Source organism: Pelobates fuscus, chromosome 13 (genome assembly GCF_036172605.1).
Source record: "Pelobates fuscus isolate aPelFus1 chromosome 13, aPelFus1.pri, whole genome shotgun sequence".
NCBI classification, from domain to species: Eukaryota; Metazoa; Chordata; class Amphibia; order Anura; family Pelobatidae; genus Pelobates; species Pelobates fuscus.
The window spans coordinates 90,737,674-90,761,182 of NC_086329.1; the positions used below are offsets into that span (position 1 = coordinate 90,737,674).

Below are 23,509 nucleotides of genomic sequence, written 5' to 3' on the forward strand. Positions count from 1 at the left end.
TTTCAAGCATTACCGATAAAAGTGACTAAGGGAGACCTTAAACCACTACAAACAGCAATAGATGACTTCATCTGGGCACGAAAAAGGCACAGAATAGCAAGACAGACATTATACACCGCCAAAAGCAAGGGCGGACTGGGCCTGCCCAACCTCTATCTCTACTATGTCTCAGCCCAATTAGCACAAATCATAGAATGGCACTCACCACTAGACGCACACAGATGGGTAGACCTAGAAACCATGCTCATGAATACAGACCTCCCACAATACTGGATATGGGTACCCCGAGCCGACAGACCAGAATTAAGCACAACCTGCCCGGCCATCCTGAACTCCATCAGTATATGGGACGCCACAACACATAAATACGCACTGTCCCACCCGATTTCTCCCCTAACCCCATACCTCAGAAACAAAGCATTTACACCAGGCCTCACCGCTAAAGACTTCCGAAACATTGAAAACACGGGCATACAGAGGTACCATCAGCTTTATCAGGCGGGCACACTCCAATCCTTTGACAACCTAAAAATGTTAGCCCCTTTAAACACGAAAGACTATTTTAGGTATATCCAACTTAGAGATTTTGCCAGAAAACCACACATTCGAACAGCATCTATGGCCAGACCAACCTTTTTTGAAACGCCGTGCGCCAGAGAAGCACCACGGGCCGGCCTCATTACGCTCTTATATACACAACTAAGCGCACCATCAACCAAATCACAGACACCCGCGTACGTGGCACAGTGGGAATCAGAACTACAAAACCCATTAGAAAGCGGGGAATGGCAGGACATTTGGGAGGCAACGGCAAAGACCTCTGTGTACTACACCAGGAGCAATGCTACAAAACACTCATGAGGTGGTACACCACACCAGTCAAACAATACAGAATGGGAAAAACAACAACGGACACTTGCTGGAGGGGGTGTGGGGACAAGGGAACCTATCTCCACATGTGGTGGACGTGCCCTAAAGTGAAAAGCTTCTGGGAAAACATTGCCAACCTCTTGGCAGCAGTACTACACAAACCTATCCAACCTGAGCCAGGGGCATTCCTCATAGCAAGACCATTAGATGATCTCACACACAAAGAACTAAAATTACTCAACAAAATTAACCTGGCGGCTAGACGGGCCATGGCACAGACATGGCTACACACTGACATGCCCCACATGGGTAGAGTAACACAGAACATAAAAGAAGCCCATCTTATGGACAAACTCACGGCGCAACTCAGGGATACCTATCCCATATTCCTAAAAATATGGGAGCCATGGGAAGACTACACAAACCGCTGAAACTCACAGACACCACACAAAGGCTTGAGCTGTATTTGACCCAAAACAAAAAGACGAGCGCCCTGGCTGACAGCGACAAATCCCGAAATTATGGCTGCAATCCCCCCACCCCCCCCCCAACCCCCACCTTTCCTCCACTGGATACACTATTTTCTTTCGTTTCATCCCTTTTCTTCTTTCCTTCTCAAAATGTTGAACACTCATGTATGTAATAAACAAAAAAAAATAAGGCAAAATACAAAAATAAAGATTTAAAAAACAAAAACCAAAAAACAATAGGGCACCCCTATTCCCTCCCTTTTCTATTTTGTACCCCTCCCCAATCCTTAGATCTAGAGCAGCAACAAATGTTATGTACAGAGTAATATTGTATAAGCAAACGACAGATACTGTAACCAAAGAAAAATCGTCATAAACCTGTTTCATATGTAAGATTGTCATGAACAGCAAAACTAAGCTCTGCGAACCTTGTAACAATAATCTTACTCCCTTGTTCTATTCTGTACCCTAACCCCAACGACAATGAAAACATTTCAAAAATAAAGAATTTTTAAAAAATAAATAAAGTGAATTTCCTGGATATAAAGGAGAGAGGAGGGGGCGGAGCCAACTAGACGCACTCAGGCTAAGCTCCTGGACCACAAGCCTGATTATATGAATTATACCTGCCAAATCAAGCCTTTCTGAGACTGAATGCGGACTATACATACCTCTGGGCCGGTGGGTGTTATCCCAGTCCCCATTGGGCAGCTAGCTTACTCACCTAGCACAGAACGGAGGGCCCCCACGGAACTCCACACCGACTATCACTTGACCAAGACGGCCACTGACGAGAGGCCTACCGTGCTTCAGACTCCTCCATCTTGGGCCGCATGGGAAGAACAAATAGACAAAGCATTTGCCAGGTTTTGGAAGCAATTCTGTAGTATAACCCATCAAATAGAGCAGAGGTTTGCTGATGCAACCACTACCCTGATGAGCCCCAAGGAACTGTCAGATGGCGAGTCCCCACCAGGACTGGCTTCACGTGCCAGTGGACCACCTGGGCTGAGGGTTACCCGCTACACAAACCACGCAAATGGAAGATTACCACCAACAACGACGGCAAAAAAGTGGACTATCCCGCACTCCTCGGATGGGGAAGGACTCAGTCGCAGGGAATCTCAGGGCCGAGGGGCACATGCAACTATCCCTCAACAAGGAATGAGGTTGGAGAGGTGGTACACCAAGGTGCCGATATGCTGCAAGCCCAAGCAGACAGCCTGAATGCTTTATGTGTTTACCGACTGTAGGGGTTGAGTGATTCCCTCCTCCCAAATTGATCTCCACCTGGGAACTTTCTGTCCTTAACACACCATTTTACTGCTTCCCTGCAGTTAGTATATTGCTATATCTTGACTTGCTATACATGGTGAATAATCTCAGTGGTGTTAGTCTGATAAGTGACAGAATGTGAAACCTATAACTATAATAACAACACTTCATGCCTTTTGTCTTTCCATACCTTAACGTAGCTGTGCTCCTAGCTGGCATGTCTGACTTCTTTGATGTTTAGCCTGTGCTTACTTCTATAAAAATGTGCAGTTATTCTATAAGCCATGTTAATGTGTACTATGATTGTTACTTGTTGAAGCTGTCGTGGCTTTTTAAGCATACTTGTTAACCCTATTTACACCAAAGATAAAGAATATAAAAAAAAAGGAGAGAATCCCCAGAGCAGAGACTGGTAAAGTACTGACCTGATTCTGCAAATGGAGATTCCCAGAGTCATCGATGCTTAAATACAGCACGGTATCCCTTGCTCCTACATACAGCTTCTCCCGGTCCTCGCTTAGTAAGAACTGGTCATAATTCAACACGTTTTCAGCACTGAATGTCTTCACAGACCTGCTGGGGTCACCTAAAGTAAAAAGGGTATGTACACTTACTACACACGTACAGCACCTGGTTAGATAAGGATAGTAATCAAACAAAATCACAACAATCAGTTACACCATATCATCCAAAGACATTTCCAAATCCTGTCAAGCCTGCTGGGGCACAGTTACCGTCCTGCCTGCGACATGACCAGACAACCATTTTTTTTTTATTTGTCACCAGCATGCCCTAATATTTCATTTCTTTACCCACGGACCGATGTGGCATCCAGCCACTTTCTAGGTCCTGAGGGCATCTCATCGACACGAGTCTGAGTATTCTTACATAACATAAATCTCGATACCTTTATCTAACGTAACCCTCAAAAGAACTCTTCCTCGTGTTAGGAAAATACTGACTTGTCCTATAGACATACTATGAAGTCTCTTTTTATTTCTTTAACCTTGTACCTATTACACCAATTATTTAAGAAGACAACATATTCCAAGCATTGCCTTATCATAACACAATGGAGTTCATGTATTAACTCTGGAATTGTGAAGAAAGGATAAGGACACAGTAGGCCAGGGGTAGGCAACCTTTTAGCAGCACTGTGCCAATATAAGATTGTGATGTCCCGTAGCGTGCCGGTCCTATTTTTTTTAATTGAGGTGTGTATGCTGCCGTATTCTGCTTGTGTTATTTTTTCTGTAATTGCTTTGTATCGTTGTATTTGTGCGTAATATGCAGGGCCGTCTTTAATATTGACTGGACCTTGGGCAAAGCATTCGCTTGGGGCCCCCTGGACCCTGTCCCCCCTCCCCATGCGTGCAATCACGTCCTCCACCTCAACGCAGTGGCAGACCTAAAGTAGAGAGGTGCAAGAATTTTATTGGGCCTCCCTGTTGCACGGGTGATTAAAAGGTAGATCCCCGTCTGTTGTGCAGCTCCAGAAATGCATTGACAACTGGGGCTCTACCATTAACCCATGTTTCCAGGTCTGTATTAAGCACTAAGCGGTTTTTGTATGGAATAGGTTTGTGTGTGGTGTTGGCATGATTGCAAGCATGTATTTGTGTAGTGTTGGTTTTTGAATGCAGGGGTGTATTTACATATGATTTTGGTGTGTAACACAGACATGTTTGTACGTAGTGTTGAAATTTGAATGCAGGGGTGTATTTGTGTGTAGTGTTAGTGTGTGAATGCTGAGATGTATGCACATATACACGCACACAGAGATATATACACACTGAAACACACACACACAGATACACACATACTGACACACACAGACATACTGATACACACACACACAGATATACTGACACAGATTTACTGACAGACACACACACAGACATACTGACACACATACACACACAGATATACTGACACACACAGGTATACTGACACACACACACACAGACATACACACAGATATACTGACACACACAAAATGTACACTTTAAAAACCTGCTGGTGGCAGAAGGTGTTGGGAGTTGGGGTCTGGCTCTCTCGGCCAGCCCCCCTCCACTCTGCCTACTCTTCTTTCCCGCGCGCTCCTCTCTTTGTGGGTGGAAGTGATGCGTGTCCGTCACTTCCTCCCAGCCTGCTGCCAAAAAGCAAGGGACCCGCTCGCGCTGTTAAGCGCCTCAGCGCGACCGGGCCCCTGCTGACAGAAGCCCACCGGGTGGCCCTTTGTGCACGGGCCACCCAGTGGGCCTCCTTAGTGTGCGGATTACCAGCCAGGTGTTAGAAATAGTTGAGGCCAGCGGGGCTCACTGTGCAGCTGCCCAGTTTGCCCCGCGTTAAAGACGGCCCTGCGTATATTAGCTATTATATTGTATATGTTCATGAGTAGTTTATGGATTGTGTAGGATACATATGAATGTGAGTTGTGTATGGGGGCTGCTTGTGGAATTGTGTGTGTGAATGGATATGTCACATTGTGTGTTTGGTAGTGTGTGTGTCGGCTGTTTGAGGTATTGCATGTGAGAGGCTGCATGTGGGGTTGTGTGCATGTATGTGGATTGTTAGTGGTGTTGCATTTGTGCGGATTATGTGTATGTTTGTGTGTGGGCTGTCCGTATTATTTGTATGAGGGGAGGGTTATTCTACATTTCTGTGTATATCTACCAGTGTGGGTGTCTTCCCTGGGGTCCAGTGGGGACCAGGCCGGCCAGGTACATGTCAAGGACCGGAGCTGCAACTGCGAGCTGTTCTACTATTGTGTGGATTCCCATTCACAAGTGCTGGGAGGAAGTGATCTGAGATCCCTTCCTCTACGTGCTGCAATGCATAAATTGAGGATTGTCCTTCACCACCTTTTCGGATTAGCAGATACCTGAAGTTTTACTGGGACTCCTGATAGGCCAGAGCCTGTTTGTCTCTAGCAGCCTTGAGTGCCGTGCAAAGACACCTCGAGTGCCGTGCATGGCACTAGTGCCGTAGGTTGCCTACCCCTGCACTAGAGGGACTTCCGGAATTGAAACAAACCTTTGGTCTGTTATCTGAAGCTGGACGTCCTCACGCTCTGCATGAGAACATTGTATAATGCTTTCCTATGGGGAAATCCTAATGTGAGCGCAACATCGGCGTTGGATTCGGGTAAGTGACTAAAGGGGTTTGAAGGGGGGCACTGCAGGAGCATATAGTCCAAGAAAAACAGGTTTGTGTCCCTGGCACTATAGAATCCCTTTAATAAACTTTCAAATGATATATAAAAAAAAAAAAAAAAAAAAAAAGGTGTAAAACTCACTTTATTTCCAGAGCTGCGTTGGTCTCATTGAAAATGGCCCTGCCCCCTTGGCTGAGATCATCAAAGTTGACAATCTCAAGTACTCCAATTCTGGTGATTCTTCCATGTTTTCCAGTTTACCAAATCTTATCCACTACCTGGTTGGAATTGTCAAAAGTCCATCTTATGTCATTTGCAAATTTTTATAAATACTGACAGAGCCGCTTTCAAGGTGAACTGTCACTTCGATTGAATAAAAAACTCAAAATCACCTATAGTTTATAACTTTTTAGTCATGTGATGTATATCAAAGATTTAGTACGTGACATCATAATCCAATTCACTCCTGGCACAGCCAGGGCACACAATGTAAATGAGGAAGAGAACCTCCTACTCCACACTGTTCTATGACATTTATAATGATGATTGTCAGTGAGTCAAGATGGAGGTACCAAGCGCCACAAAAATGTAAACACAGAGATGTGGCTTCATACATTTAACTTTACTTTTCAGGCCTCACAAACACCGACTTGTTATATATAGGTGTTAAGTAAATAGCATTGTGAAATTCTGACAAGTGGCAGTTCCCTTTTAGAAATTACCCATATTTAGCAATTGTCAGACTTCCGCTTCCTGACTCAGACTGGAAACATCACCAAGTAGTCTCTGTTTGCCACATCCTATGCTGCAACTCTATAAATAAATAACTACTAATATAACTGAATAAAATGAAAGACGTATTTGAGAAATAAAAAGCCTTTTGTTCCCTACAGGAAAACGCCAGACACCCTAAGGCAGGGGCAGAAAGTGTGTGTTTCTAAATATGTGCACTGAGGGGGCACATTTGGCCTCAGAGACACGTGTAAAGGATCAAACTGTGTCCATGGGAACTGCTTCCATAATAAGAAATATTTGATGACAAGTAATTGACATACACAAATTAACAGAAGAAGAGGTGGAGAAGGTCCTGCTCAAACTTACAATCTATGAGGAAGGGGAATACCAGGGTGTCAGAGGGGAGGATTAGATGTATGTGATACTCAGCTAGTCAAGGAGGTGTGGAAGAAACAGATAGCAGAAGAAGAGAGAACGAGCTGGGTTATGGGATTGAGGGGGAACTGAGGAGGGAGTAGTAATGAGAGAAGTGTCACCCAGGAAGATGGTAAGCTTTCCTTAAGACGTGTTGTCAGTGACTTCTTAAAGCACTGGAGGCTAGGGGAGAGTTTATGGCATGGGGTCGTGAATTTCACAGGAATGGAGTTTTACCGTGTAAAGTCTCACCCTGCTATTACTAAAGTCCACGGCACTTGGCGTATTGCAACTCACCACTCTTGAAGGAAATCCTGGCCACGGGTTCTGCAAGAACATAGGACAGCACAGCCACCAGGAGCAACAGAGACCACGCAGGCATGGCAAGGGTTTGCTTTCACAGCTTTCCGCTCGCACTCTTCCTCCACCGCTGCCGAAACAAAGAGAAGTGAACATTATAAAACATTGTCTGGAGCAACAGACATCACTGAATCCGTTGCTATAGCAGGTTTAAATAACTAAGGTATATCCCCTGAAAACTAACCTCCCAGGGTAACAACACATTAAAAAGATCCACAATTACAGCCATCACATAAGGGGGTGGGGTGTATATAAACAAGAAGACCTACAGGTAAATATTTACAGGTTGGCCAAAGCGCTCTATTTCGTACTTATGAATCTAGGCATGCCCAAAAGGCTGCTTTAAATAACGATGGACACAGACCAGAGGATGTGATCTGAGGAAGCCAATAATGGCAAAACGCATCATCACGCTGTACACAATTCTGTGAGTACATCATTACGCCACACTGAGGGCGTCATCAAACACCGCCCACCGGTACAAAGCTGAAACCCGGGAAGCCAGAAGTGCCGGCTGCTGGTAGTACTGAGGATTTTGAGCAAGTACAATTGCATTGAGGGTGAGACAGAGTATCCTGTGAAGAGTGTTATTGATTTTATCAATAAAGTTTGTTCACGGGGGGCAGGGCCTGATCGCCATGCTGACCGGTCGCAGGCCGGAGAGGCTCCTGACTACTTTGGTCCCCAATGGCACAAAACTCTACCATCACCGAAATCTGAGTGACCGGAAGCAGTCATGAGCACCCAGGCAGAAGCCGGAGCCACCGCAGTCCCTGAGATCGGGAGTTCCAGAGCCGCCAGGGAGCGATATGGGACTTTGGGGCCTGTGGCCTACGGGGGTGGAGAGCGGGACGGACGTCCGCCGCCCTGCTTGCGAACCTGGCCACCCTGTGACAGCCTTGGGATGCGCCTCGAGGGCCTCGCCTCCCCCCCCCATGGCCCGGGGGTTATCCCGGTCCCCAGCGGAGGGTCACACCGCCCTACTAAGCTATGCGCTAGGAGCCAGGGCACTAAAATGGCGGCGCTGCGGTCCACAATGGTCAAAGCGGCCTCGCCTGTATGCAGACGGAACCACCTTGCTGAGCATCACCCCTACCCAGACAATCCTGCCTTCCGACTGCGTGGCGGGCGGGCTGGGGCAGGAGGTGGAGGGTAGCGCCGGCAGGAGGGGCCCTCAGAAGCTCCACTCACTCTGTGGTCGGGTCTGAAAAGGACCGAGCGAAGAGGCCCACCAGCGGTAACCCTGCTAACCTGCTGACCCGAGCCGACACCACAGCCACAATGCCCATCGACTACCCTCAATGCCCGCACACACCTAGACACCGCTAACCGAGGCACGAACTAACACCATGCAACTCTGTGACACTGCAAAACCGGTGGAACCTGCAGCACTCTGTGAACTGTGACAAGCACAGGGACAGAACTATACACAGCGATTTTACTGGTAAGCAGTATACCATACCAGACGGAATCGGCTAGGCTAACTTGTGGGACTGATACTGGTCTGGACTCTCTCAACGACCTGGTTTGCTAATTTAGCCCTTAAATGTCACACACCGAAGCTTGAATGTCATGACCTTGTGTATTATGTTCTCTTACACCTTGCTAACCTCTGCTACTGAGATTAACACAGTAAGAGCATAGCAATGAGGATAGCTAGGGCCAGTGTAACAATCTTGCCTCTTCCCTAGACTAAGCCTGAATAATGCTATTTGGATACCACTATCTGATCTCCCTTATTGATATTGCTTAGTGAAATTACTCCCACAGGATTCCATTCACAGTTAATGTAGTGTATTCTCAGAATAGCTGACTAGTCTGACACAACTGGCTTCTGCCATATGATGAGATCTCTCATACTACTTAATGTATCTACTATGTCCATGACTTGTTAACCTAACAACGACTGCTAAATGGTGATATGTGTACCGCAGTGAATGCTTAAGCCATAGCCTGTATGCCACGAAAATTTACCGGGCACTGTTTTTGATTGTATAGCTATCGTTATATCCACGCCTGCCACAGTCTACCTTACGCTAATGTAACCAAACGATAGAAGAAGTAATTAAGGCTCACCAGCATGTACCCAGCTTGATTTTGTTATCACAATACAAAAAATATGTGCGTACCTTCTAAATGCTACATAACAGTATACACTCTTGTATGTTAACGTTGTCTAAGAATGCTGTTGTGGCATCAATGTCTTGCGATTGTTAAACATGCACAACAAAAATAAAGAATCAAAAAAAAAAAAGTTTGTTCACATTGGAGTTCGGTTGTCCATCGTTTTCCTGCAAAAAGCTGGGATATATATTCAAAGTGCAGATAGCCTGAGCAGTACTTTACCTGCTCCACGTTTGTGAGTGCTATGTACATATCTGGTTCTTTATATATATATATATATATATATATATATTTAGTGTTTAACAATATTACACTATATATCTTTTGTTTTCTCTTTCATGTTGAACTCTAATATTTTAATACTTTCACAGTGTGTTGGCACAATAAGCACTTTAATTGGCTATTTACACATGTATGTGATGAGTTCTTGCACTTTATATTGAAGCACTTTATGTACTATTTGCACAGTATTTTAGCACTGATTTTTTGCAATATTGATGTTATTGTATTGCATGATAAATTCTTGGCACAATTCTCAAAAAGGCGCCGCACACTTTATTTTTTGGTTTCATATTTTCAATTTTAGTGTTTTTAGAGCTAAATACACTAATACGGTGCTGCTACTTAGTATTGTATAGATTTTTATGTATATTTATTTTATTGTCAGCGCCATTTTTTACTCGTAGTTTTGGTGTCTGATTCCAAAAACATACAAATAAATAATCAGCAGATTTCCAATAAAATAAATACCAGAAGCTCTACTTGAAATTAGTAAGTCACATATAATATACACAAGGATTTAAATCAATACGTGACGCCAGTGTCAGGACTGCAACGACAATTACACGGCAACGTCAGCTAAATGAATTATAGATATCATTTGCTAAAGTGAGAATTGTTAGGAATTCAAAGAGATTTAAAGGAAAAACAACATTTGAACAGCACACACCATTTCCTTAGAAGATCCACGCTGTGGTGCAACACGAACAAGGTCCCTTGAGATATGCAATATCAATACAGCAATCGCCATTACATAATCTCAGCAATAAGAACAATGCTGCCTTCACAACGAGCTGTCCACCATAGCCCAGTCTCAGGACAATCACTGTGAACACGTTCCCTTTAATCCTATTTTCATGGGTTTGGGTGTACTGACGCATTTCGATCTGACATTTTATCATCCTGATCTCATGATGGTTTGTACAAATTCAGTTAGAAACTTTAGTATGAACAGCAGAACGGCTAAATATAAGAAATGGCGCTTTGTAAACAATTTTATATAATTTTGTGTTTGTCTCACAGTGTGTGATGAACCCAGTGGCTCTCATGTGATATTACGCAGATCGTGATTAGATGAGGACAGGCAAACACTACATATAGCTCACTGTAGGTTTAAGTTAACTGCGATCTACATGCTGCAAAAAACGATTGTTATGAATCTGCCAGAAAAAGCACACTGTTTATACATAGCCCCCATTATTTTTGTATCTTCGTTCCATTTGCAGCGTGTATTCTGGCTGTGCCTCGACTGAACAGGATTGTATTGTCATTTGTAGCTCAATGCAATTGTTCTGATGTCTATTGTCAGTCCCTGCAGGCATTTTCATGAAAAGACCGTGTTTACATTACTGCCTTGTAACACCTCCAGTAGCAGTTACTCAGACAGTGACTGAAGGTGCTTCCTGGCTCAGTGCTGCACACGGTGCAGCAATGATGTTCAGCGTCTCCACGCTCTGCATGGAGACACTGAATGCTATGGGGAGATACTGATTGATGCAGAGTGAATGCACTGGATTGGCGGAGATCGTCAAATCTGATAATCTCAGCGAAGGTAGCGGAGTGGGGCACAGTCAAACGCAGCGAGACTAGTGTGGCACTTAAAAAAGGGGGAGTAAAATAATCTTTTGAAGAGTAGACAAGCGGGGCTGCATCCTAAATTGTGTTTTACAAGTATAGTGTCAGGAATACACGTTTGTATTCCTGACACTATAGTGCTTCTTTAACATTTACAAGAAAACAGAGAATTACATTAAAAAAAAAAAATTAAATTTGAGTTATTTTTAAGGTTTTTTTAAATGGTTTCCAGAGAAGAGGCAGTTCCCACTATAAAGGAGATATTGGTTAACACAAGTTAATTGTTTGATTTAATGCTTTAATTACCATAGAAGTGGTGACCATAAACGTTCATATAACATAAATGCTGTACGTGGACACAAGGGCACAGTGATTATTGACGTTTAAATGATAGGATTGATTATATGAAACGCATGCTATGTGTGAATACAATAAGACTTACAGATCATCTAACGTACAGAAACCCACATACCTTAAAGGGTGAATGAGCAAAGTAAAATGTTACGGGCGGACAAACCTTTGTTTTTGTCATTCAAGTTAAGGCTGTTAGGATGTTTTAAAGAGACGCGTTTGTTGCACATAGTATTGAGAGCAATTCCTGATCATCAATATACATATTTCACATATGGAAGAATTTAATTTGTTTTTATAAAATGCATTTTTTACTTTTATCGCTAGGAACAAGCTGTGATAAAAAGAAAAAAAAATTAACAAATCCAGAAGGAAAATATGTGAACAAGGCATGGATCCAACGGGAATCTGTATTTCAATGAATGATGCACAGAGCTGTAGGATCCCCCTGGGTATCTATGCAATGAGAGTGGATCAGGCTTGATTTCAGGACCTGTCTGTATGTCTGTAAAATACATGCTCTTATAAAGTGTGGGGGTACAGAGGTGAACGCCACTCTAAGATACAGAGATTAAATGTCGTACTGCATTGCACCGTAACCCCACGACATCATTAACATGGTATTACAGAATATCCACTAATATGTACTCTATATAACCCAGCTAGGATAACTTCCATACTATTTATACAGCGCCAGCAAGTTCCGTAGTGCTGTACACTGGGTCTGCTTTAATTCGTGACGTTGCCTATTCAGAGCTGGAATGCACCCATTGACCAAGTAATCCATTCCTATAACCTCTGTCTCACCTCCTCTGTCATTACCGCTTCTTGAAACTACCAGTCTGAAGGTATTCCTGGAACCTAAATCCTTTATACGTTCTCGGGAAACATGCTGAGCTTCTGGCCTGATTAACCCGAGCGCTCTGCAAAGTAACTATCTTTAAAATGCATTCTCGTAGCTCTTAGACTGCAAACTCAACTCCCAACAGTATTCCTATGTTAAACTTGTTTATTAGCCCTAAACTCAGTATTTTTGCACCTAAGTACTGTGATACAGAGTTGGCGCCCTACAGTATAGTCTTTACCAGCACTCAAAAAAGATAGCTTCAAAATAGACTAAAATGAAATCTTCATGCACCATAACCACTGCAGATCACTGTGCCAGAAGTGAGCTCACTCATTGTAAGGAGTCATGCGGTTTTTGAACGGCTGGGCGAGCTGTAGTGGTTACGTTGCTTGTATTGTTTGTTTTCTAATTACAGTTACCAGACTTGCAAATTCAAAAAAGTTATTTGTCAGCATTTATTAAATGTCAGCAGACGGATCGATTACTAATGCACTCACACTGATTCTAATGGTTTAAACAAACATGGAGGTCATAATATCATATCTGATATATATTGACATGTAAATGGCTGCTGATGAACTGCTGACACAATCGCACTTTGAGACATCACCATTTTCGGATCACTGAAGAAGGGCTTCATACCTTACAATAACCTCTAAAGGTTTGGGGACGCCAATCCCACTAAATAAGAATTTTATAACAGGACAGGAGGCTTCATATTTTGCATAATCTTTCTTTACTAAAACTCCAGCAGCACAGGTTTAACAATAAAGTTTAGTGAAAAAAACATTGCCATAGGGTATAAAAGGCCCTTCCTCTTGCATCATTTCCTCTTTCTTTGCTGCTCCAGTCAGACAGGTCAGAGTATTTTATTCTCTGCTACTGAATTTACATTTACTCTGTCAGTGTCCTTTCTCTGATCATACTTACTATTGAATTTACATTTACACTGTCAGAGCTTCTTTTCTCTGCTCATTCTTACTACTGAATTTACATTTACTCTGTCAGAGTGTCCTTTCTCTGCTCATTCCTACTATGGAATTCACATTTACTCTGTCAGAGTTTCCTTTCTCTGCTCATTCTTACTATGGAATCTACATTTACACTGTCAGAGCTTCCTTTCTCTGCTCATTCTTACTATGGAATTTACATTTACCCTGTCAGAGCTTCTTTTCTCTGCTCATACTTACTGTTGAATTTACATTTACTCTGTCAGAGCTTCCTTTCTCTGCTTATTCTTACTATGGAATTTATATTTACTCTGTCAGAATCTTGTATTCTCTGCCCATTCTTACTATGGTTTTACATCCACACTGGGTTTGATGGATTGTCTCTATATTTGATTATCACTATTTATTTTCTTAAATTTTTCCCTTTCTCCCCTATATCCCCACCTGTACTACCTTTGCTTCCCTCTCACTATCTCCCTGTCATTCATTTCGCGATCGCGGCAAGTTACCAAGATCGCGCTTATCAAACCAGGGACTGGGGCATTGGTTAGGGTCAGCGGGAGGGGGAGTGTGGGAATCCGCGTTACCGGCATTAAGATTTGCACGCGAACGGCGGCCATTTTGGGTATCGCAGACCGCGAGATCCAGGGCGGCCAGCCACCTTCCCAGACCGTGATTCACACGGTCTGGAATGCTCTCATTTCTCCTACAGGGTTTTTCAATGCCTGTCAGGAGCTGTGATATACATAGCACCATGTGTATATGTGTGTATATGTATATATATATGTATGTATGTATGTATGTATGTACATATATGTGTATGTATATATGTATGTGTGTATATATATATATATATATATATATATATATGTGTATGTATGTGTATATATAGATGTTTCACAATGTATTTCATGCATTAGGTTAGCTCAATGGGCTAATACACTAGCAGTACACTGTCCATATCTTATGGTTCACAGGCTCTATCCCCACTGAAGTAGATAAAATAGGAATCACCTATTTGGGTAACCAGAGAATGGGTTCACGATTTTATATCTTGTGATCTATTAATTTCTGTGTATTTTTCGTATCCACGCTGGCGGGCCGCAACTGCTAGCCGCGCTGTCGTTTTGGCGCGAACGGCGGCCATCTTAGATCTCGCACCTGCGAGACCCACGACTGCCATTTGCGCCCCTAGCGGTTATGACTCACACGTTGGATATGTATAGTTAAGTATTTCCATTAAACAATAATTTACTGTGGAACATTGCTGATAACAAACTGCACTGTACATTAACCATTACACTGCTGCAGAGTGTCTATACAGAGGTGACCCCTCTCAGTTGGGGGTGAACCCTACTCACGCTCCTGCCAATACCATAACAGGAGTGACCCCCTATGCTGGGTGACCCCCAAGAGGAGCCATACAGCACTTGGTGCAGGATTTATTCAGGGGTGACCCCCCATAGGCTCAAAGAGACACAGTGCACGCAGGTTCAACATCCTGCCATACACTAACAAAATGACTCTATGCAGTGAATATCGGACACCCACACTACGACTGGGGTGATCCACGCACCTCCTTACCAAGGAATGAGGAAATTGCAAATGTACAGGCTCCACAATTCATATATTGTTGGGTGAACCCCAAACCAAACAGGCCCTCCACCCTTGACGGGTGCGGCCCACTTATACGACCGCTCATCCCGGTCGCACAGAGGGTGACCCCCTCTTCAGGCCACTCGACCCCTTGCGACCTGAGGGTCTCGGGTCAGATTCCATTAGTGGAAGCCGACTGTACTACTACTCATGTACTTCAGTACCTGACATTCTCCTGTCTTTCACAGAGAGGAATACTCCACTACTTCATGTTGAGTGACTCACCACAATCACCACCATCTGACTTCCAGTCAATGAAAAATTCGGCGGTGGCTGCCTCAGTGGAGAAGGCTATTGACACTGGTGCAGATCCCGAAAACAGACACCGACACCGCAACGGCCACTGAAACGGAAGACACTGACTTCCTTAGAGAAGTCCCCAGAATAAAACTATCCAAACGTTATTTTCTGTGCACTTTATTATTGGGGCTACCCCCCTTACTACTGGGGTGACCCCCACACTCAAAGATGTGCATTCACCAATGGATTACTGTGCACTTTTTTATTGGGGTGACCCCTTTATAGGAGGCGACCCCCACAGGCTCAAGTGTCACAGTGCAAGTAGGCTCATCCCCTGCTATACAATTAAGAGTCACAGTACAAGCAGGCTCATCCCCTGCTATATCATTAAGAGTCACAGTGCAAGCAGGCTTATCCCCTGCTACATCATTAAGAGTCACAGTGCAAGCAGGCTCATCCCCTGCTATACAATTAAGAGTCACAGTGCAAGCAGGCTCATCCCCTGCTATACAATTAAGAGTCACAGTGCAAGCAGGCTTATCCCCTGCTACATCATTAAGAGTCACAGTGCAAGCAGGCTCATCCCCTGCTATACAATTAAGAGTCACAGTGCAAGCAGGCTCATCCCCTGCTATACAATTAAGAGTCACAGTACAAGCAGGCTCACCCCCTGCTATATCATTAAGAGTCACAGTGCAAGCAGGCTCATCCCCTGCTATATCATTAAGAGTCAGAGTGCACGCAGGCTCACCCCCTGCTATATCATATGTATATATGACTCTATGCATGGTACCCACAATACGACTAGGGTGATCCACATACTCCTCACTGAGGAAGGGGAAAATTTTTGCAGTAATCAGGCTCCAACACTCGTCTGCGGACTTCTGTGCACTTTATTATTGGGATGAACCCCTTTACTACTGGGGTTATTCCCCCACTCGCAGATGCGCATTCCACATGGAACTATGGCCAGAGGTGCTCTAGGTGTCCTAACACATTTACACATGTACCTAGTCCATATATATAGATATATATACTCAACAGACGGAAAGGTCAACAGACGACCTCTCACTCAAGACTTTCAGCCTAGGTTAATTGCAGTGGCAACCTCAATGCAGACAACAATAGGCTGGGTCAGGGTCTTGCAGAGACTGTGAACCATGGTACCCCACCTGCCTATGAATTCATGAGCTACTAGGCCCGGGGCCAAGCACCTATATACAAAGGACAAGTGCAAGTATTCCATCACGGACCCTCCAAATAATTACATCAAGCCTGGGAACAGAACCTCGATGTGCCGGAAAGTTATCCAAACAACATATTAAGGAAATCTCCACGGATTTGACCGCTGCACGGTCAGTCAACACACAGAGATCAACGAAATGGGGGTTGCCAGGCCTTCATCCACGATCCATACAATTGTAGCCACAAAACCGAGGAAAAGGAGACTGTGTGTTCGACTCCGGGTCGCACGCCCTCACTCACTTCACCCCAACAACAGAATATTACTGAGAAACAGCTATACTCTTACATTTCTCCGGTTTCAACACTCTCATGGTATAACCATGGGCAGCGGTCTACCTTGTAATGAAATAAGGAAGCTACCTCTACTCGAGTAGGTAGGTTAGATTACTCCGGATGGCCGAAGGATAGGACATAGGATTCCTCTATACTCCTGGGCTGAACGTCCCAGTAGGGTAACTTAGCTCCATGAACTGCTTAATCTGGATACCTGGTTGACCATTGGGGGTCGAAGTCCACATCTTCCAATATCACCCCTCTACGGGTACTGGAGGACCACAAATCTCACATATGAGGAAACTTACTTCTTTCCAAGAAGCGCTGGGCATTCGCTCCAGACGTCACTGATTAACTCGGGGATAATTTTATGCTCACAGTAGTCGGGAGACTACCATTCTGGCACCATCCTACAGCTTCCCCACACCTAGGTGGGTTCAATAATTAGGATTGGACGGACACATACCCGTCCAGGATAGTCACACCAGGGACCCATTTGTCCATTTTGTTTTTTCATCGACGGGACCAAACAAATCAATTCACATGTCTATCATTAAGGTACGACCCATGGTACCCAAGAAACTTTTATAACCGGTCATGGCGCCCTTTGCCACAAGGGAATCCACTACCTCACCTATCTAGGCTACAAGACGTTACTTACTACACACGTAATCGACAATCAGTCTCTAGGGCTGGAAGGCTCGCTGCACATACCCCTACCAGAGAACCATGATCTGGAGAAGAGACGGCCGGCGTCGAGATTACCGACAAACTACAGCTAGCCTGGGACAGATCCGATCGTTGTATTCTCCTACATTTGGACAATATCTCGGCAACCGACTACACAAAACACCTGGACAGAGTCTGGTATCGGAGGACATTTACCATGACTAGGGTTCCCTCAGAAGATTACCTATATCATGAACTGGGTTTCGTGACAACGGGACTCCTTGGTCACCATCGCATCACGGAGATCTGGGTGACACGCACCTCGCCACTACAGCAGAATCGAAGGGGCTACTGATCCTATTGACTCCATTCTGGGCTATCCACTGCCCTTCCGCTGTCTCCCATTTTACGGACAACCCACAAGATACCATCGGAGACTTTGGCGGCTCATACTCCACGACAGGACTTTTTGTATGCTGTGAGGCGTCATACGCTCCAGAACCAGTATCGGAATACACTCGGTTATGGGTCTTAGTTGTGGTTCTCTCTATTCCTACAGGTTTGTCCTATGGATTTGGATACTCACTCCAACTAACCCTCGAGGAATCTCACAATCGAGACAGCCTCTCTCTCTCCCTTTGTATGCTATACCTTTCACACCAGTTATGGCCACCACCTTACCGAGTGGGCACGTTGACCATTGCTCATATGGTTGCGGTGATCGATTGGTTATCAGTCATTCGAGTCATGGATGCGTCTTAGACATCCACGACGCATCTTCCTTCGCCGATGTTCATTGGCCGAGTCACGAGAAGAGAATTTCAGGGTGTTCTACTTCCTCGGACTCTTCACACATCCTGTGTTGTTCCATAGCGTTAAAAATGCAAAATATGAAGCCTCCTGTCCTGTTATAAAATTGTAGATTATGCTAGCGCAGTGTACCTATAATCTTAATTTTATTAAGGACAGGAGGCAAGTATTTTCCCACCCTGCTTTTTCCCTCCCTAATTATCATTCCTTGGGTTGTACTTCAATAAAAGATTTGAATTCAGGGGGTGTGGTTATCTCTTTATTATGTGGTTTATTTCATATCACATCTTGAAATTACGACTGCTATCTGTTATGATTTCCTAATACATACAATTTGACTATATTAATGTCTCTCATAGCTACCTATTTCGGTTAAAATATTCTTGTCTCATCTGATAAATTCCTTTTACGTAAAGTACTACGGAATAAACTGGCGTTTTATAAACAGTAATATTGATTATGCTAATAATAATAATAATGAGGACAAACAGTTCATTTCCAAATCCCTTTCACGTCTTTTGTTTCTTTTCAGTTTGATTCTTCTTCATGGATCAATACATGGGATCGTCTTTGAACTCTACGACAATCTTCCAGTCGGGATTTGGATCATTTACAGTCTGATTCTTCGTCGTTATCATTATTTATTGTAATAGCAGGATATGTTTATGATTATCTCGCACCAAAGAAAGAGGAAATGATGCAAGAGGAAGGGCCTTTTATACCCTATGGCAATGTTTTTTTCACTAAACTTTATTGTTAAACCTGTGCTGCTGGAGTTTTAGTAAAGAAAGATTATGCAAAATACTTGCCTCCTGTCCTTAATAAAATTAAGATTATAGGTACACTGCGCTAGCATAATCTACAATTATACACACCTTAACAACAGCAATGAGAACATTGCAAATTCCACCCCTCAAACCACTTGAAAACACTTTTTTTTTTTAATCAAATAACCAACACCACAAAATATTTCTTAGTGTTTGTGCATGAGCAGGACGAACACCACAACCACCTCGCCTGACTTAATGCATACAAGCAATATTAAATAGGTCACTCCAACCACCATGACCTCGTCAGTGATTTGAAGTGGTCATGGTGGCAGGAGTCTGTATTTGTAGTGTTCTGCTTAACATTGCATATACAGAGAAATCTGGTCTTTTGTGGTGGGGGCTAGTTACATCTCCGGTAGCTCGGTACTGTGTTTCGTACTGTGAAATGTTAAATCTGTGTATATTTTACGCCTGGCGTCAGCACCCACAGTGCGCTGGTGACAGATGTTAGGAGATTCTCCCTTGCAGGCAGTGCGCCTGAAACAGGAAGCCTTGCTCACCACCCCACCCACTGCCTCCCTCCTATCTCCAATCATTGCCAGTTCCTACGCTCTGAACTGGCTAAATGGTCTAATCAAAGGCTTCTCTGTGAGACACTATAGAAGAGGCATCAAAACTGTAGCTTAATGAAGCAGTTTTAATGAGTATAGATCATGCCCTTGCAGTCTCACTGCTCAATCCTCTGCCATTTATGAGTTAAATCACTTTTGTTTCTCTTTATGCAGCCCTTGCTACACCACCCCTGGCTGTTACTGAAAAAATGGCATTTCAACAAAAATTTAGAAAAAATGGTTACATTTTCATTCAGATGTTAACTTTAATCACACACAGAAGGCTGCAAACGGGTCTAACACGATATTAAAAGAGGAGATAAGAAATTCTAAATTAAACAGACTGTGCAATAAAGGAAGTGTAACCATTAGATCTCACTTTACAGGAAGTGTATAGAAAAGTTGTATAAGTCACATGCAGGGAGGTGTGGCTAGGCCAGCATAAACAAAGTGATTTAACTCCTAAATGGCAGAGAATTGAGTAGTGAGACTGCAAGGGCATGTTCTATACACCAAAACAGCTTCATTAAGCTAAAGTTGTTTTGGCGACTATATTGTCTCTTTAAAGAAACAAAGACTAAAATGTCCATATGGATCATACTGGTAAGTGGAGGTAACAAACCTATTATTAATATCAATGTGCTTAGCTGTCTGTAACCTCCATCCTAAGATGTACTTAACAACCCTGCAAAATACCATTCTGTTTTCTCATTAATCTTGAAATATCAGACTAGCGAGCTCATCATTGCGAGCATTACCATGAAATCACAGTTTAGCCCCGGTAATCTGACTTGAGTCGCATTATTGGCAGGAAAAAAAGGTTTGTGAAATTTGACAAAGGACGGCAAGTGACCAATGCCGGTTTGTGACGCAGGCCCTTTTCTTTTTAATATAGAATTTTTATTGAGTCGAACAAGGTAGAAATGACCACCGCAGCAAGTTCACATGGTAATCCACACATAGTGAATATCGACCGCGTTACATTGGTAGGTAAACAAGTTTCCGTGTGAACATAACAATTAACGAGCTAAATATACATGAGTTGTTGACATCTCATCTTTGTTAGTCTTACAGTTCTTTATTTTGGTCTGGACACGTGTTAATCATTATTGCAATATCTCCTCGCAATGCACCTTTAACATCTTTTTGTAAAGTTGTGTAATTTTTACAATTTTATAGTATCGGATGATGGGTAGGGCGAGGGTACTGTAAGAAAAGGGAGGGGGTGGGGGCCTTTTTCTTTTTAATGTGCATAGCTGCAGCACTCATAGGGTTAACGTCAATAAGTTCAGGCTGACTGCCTCAAGCAGAGACTATCTGTTACCAGGTATCTCATGGCAATCAGCCAACAACAGAGCCTGATAAATGTGTTTTTTACCTTAGTCACATGGTTGGTAACATTTTACAGATCTGGGTTTAACTAGCTTTTCTGCAAGACATTTCTCCGAGCACATGATTCCTACCCCTCACGCTGACACAGGCATCAACGCCAGTTAATAATATCTGCCCTGGAAACATTACGTGTTACACAGACATTTGAAAGTTGCAGCACGTGGAAGAAAATTAAAAATGAGAAAAGACTGATCCGGGGAATCTTTGCCACTTGGATGTAATATTCCAACAATCCAAAGCGTGCAAAATGGGACCAGCACAGGATCTGCAATATAAGTCAATGCTGTAACGAGGCAACTGCACGCTGTCTGTGTGAAGTATTAGAGAGCTCCTTGCTCCGGGCCAAGTGAGGCGAAGAAGCCTTTTACACTTTGTGGCTGCACAATATCGTTACGAAGTGAGCGAGCGTAACTATGTCCTAGTACTTTAAATGGACTCAATAGGCAGGAATTAAAAATAAATAAATACAATTAGGGACCATTGCGGTCTATCCATTTAACCCCTTAAGGACCAAACTTCTGGAATAAAATGGAACCACGACATGTCATGTGTCCTTAAGGGGTTAAAGTGCAAGGACATGGAGTACAGCGCTGCGGAGTGTGTTGGCATTTATAAATAATATTAATATATAAGCCTTACTTTGCCACGGTATATGTTTTGGGGGGATAGACTTGAAAGTGGCGTGTTAAAAATAAGTTACAAAATTCCTACTGCTAAAGAGGAACGGTCTCTTCTATAGAAGTGACAGTTCGTGGTTTTCTCGCCTCAGTCATTTCCTGGGGTGAACAAAGCAGAAAGGTAAGTAACCCTTTGTTGCCTCACGTATGCTCATGTGCACTTTAGCATCAAAACAGAAAGGCTGTTCAAGTGAGTGTGCACTCAGACATTGCTCCAGCGTGCCAGACTCAGGCACAAACACTGCCCTGCTGGAGAAGGACTACATTGCATGCAAGGGCTGTTAAAATACAATTAAAATAAACTAGTGAGATTGTTACAAATGATTAACACAAACAATAGCTGCATTTTAGTTAACTATTTGATTGTGCAAAAACCTCCCTAGTGATAGTTTCACTGCAGTGTCTGAAGCTTTAAACACCACCACCTCTCATTCTGCTCTATGGGGTCTGATCTTATCCCATAATCCTCTGTGTATCTCCAACGATCAATTCTGCTCATCAGAGCCTGGAGCTATGCTATGAATCTTCTGCATATATCTAGCAAACTGTGAGCCTGCTACATGTACTGGGTCTATAAGGCAGTTAGCCACTTCTAAGCCATGAGCCTGCCACCTGCACCTAGACTGTGACTCCACTACCTGCTCCTAAGGTGTGAGTTCACGACCCAAACCTAGACTGTGGGATCGGTACCTGCACCGGGGCTGTATGTGAGCTTGTTAACTGCTTTGGGGTTGTATGTGAGCTCACTACCTGCACCGAGGCTGTATGTGAGCTCACTACCTGCACCGAGGCTGTATGTGAGCTCACTACCTGCACCGAGGCTGTATGTGAGCTCACTACCTGCACCGAGGCTGTATGTGAGCTCACTACCTGCACCGAGGCTGTATGTGAGCTCACTACCTGCACCGAGGCTGTATTTGAGCTCACTACCTGCACCAAGGCTGTATGTGAGCTCACTACCTGCACCGAGGCTGTATGTGAGCTCACTACCTGCACCGGGGCTGTATGTGAGCTCACTACCTGCACCGAGGCTGTATGTGAGCTCACTACCTGCACCAAGGCTGTATGTGAGCTCACTACCTGCACCGAGGCTGTATGTGAGCTCACTACCTGCACCGGGGCTGTATGTGAGCTCACTACCTGCACCGAGGCTGTATGTGAACTCACTACCTGCACCGAGGCTGTATGTGAGCTCACTACCTGCACCGAGGCTGTATGTGAGCTCACTACCTGCACCGAGGCTGTATGTGAGCTCACTACCTGCACCGGGGCTGTATGTGAGCTCACTACCTGCACCGAGGCTGTATGTGAACTCACTACCGGCACCGAGGCTGTATGTGAGCTCACTACCTACACCGAGGCTGTATGTGAGCTCACTACCTGCACCGAGGCTGTATGTGAGTTCACTACCTGCACCGAGGCTGTATGTGAACTCACTACCTGCACCGAGGCTGTAAGGCCGCTACCAGCTCCTGACCTGTGAGCCTGCTACTTGCTCTCCATTTATTTGTGAGATTGGTGGCTAGCTCTGCAAGCTGAACGGAGCTAGGCTTCTGGAGGCTAATTGTGGTTACACACTGGGTAAACTTTAAATGTACCAAGGAAAAGGTTCTAAAAACATGAATAGCTACAAAAAACACCCATGATCAAGCCACAAATTGAAATAACCTCTGCTTGTTCCAGATGGCGGAAGTTACAGTTTTATTTGAACACAACTTCTCTCCGTCTGGTAACCACATGTTGAAATAGTGTCTGGTTT

General features: G+C 43.9%; 1 protein-coding gene across 6 annotated transcripts in view; it reads right to left on the reverse strand.

Moving 5' to 3' along the window:
* The window catches only part of SEMA4A (semaphorin 4A), a 105,659-nt gene that overhangs the window by 24,706 nt on the left and 57,444 nt on the right, over positions 1-23,509 (reverse strand). For all 6 annotated transcript variants that reach the window (XR_010086314.1, XM_063440319.1, XM_063440318.1 and 3 more), the window contains exons 2-3: positions 7,219-7,351; positions 3,041-3,201 (exon numbers count right to left, since the gene is read on the reverse strand). Coding sequence is in view for 5 of the 6 variants with exons in the window: in XM_063440319.1 (XP_063296389.1) it covers positions 3,041-3,201; positions 7,219-7,303 (246 nt within the window). In the remaining variant the exon portion in view is untranslated. The remainder of the gene's footprint in view (positions 1-3,040; positions 3,202-7,218; positions 7,352-23,509) is intronic.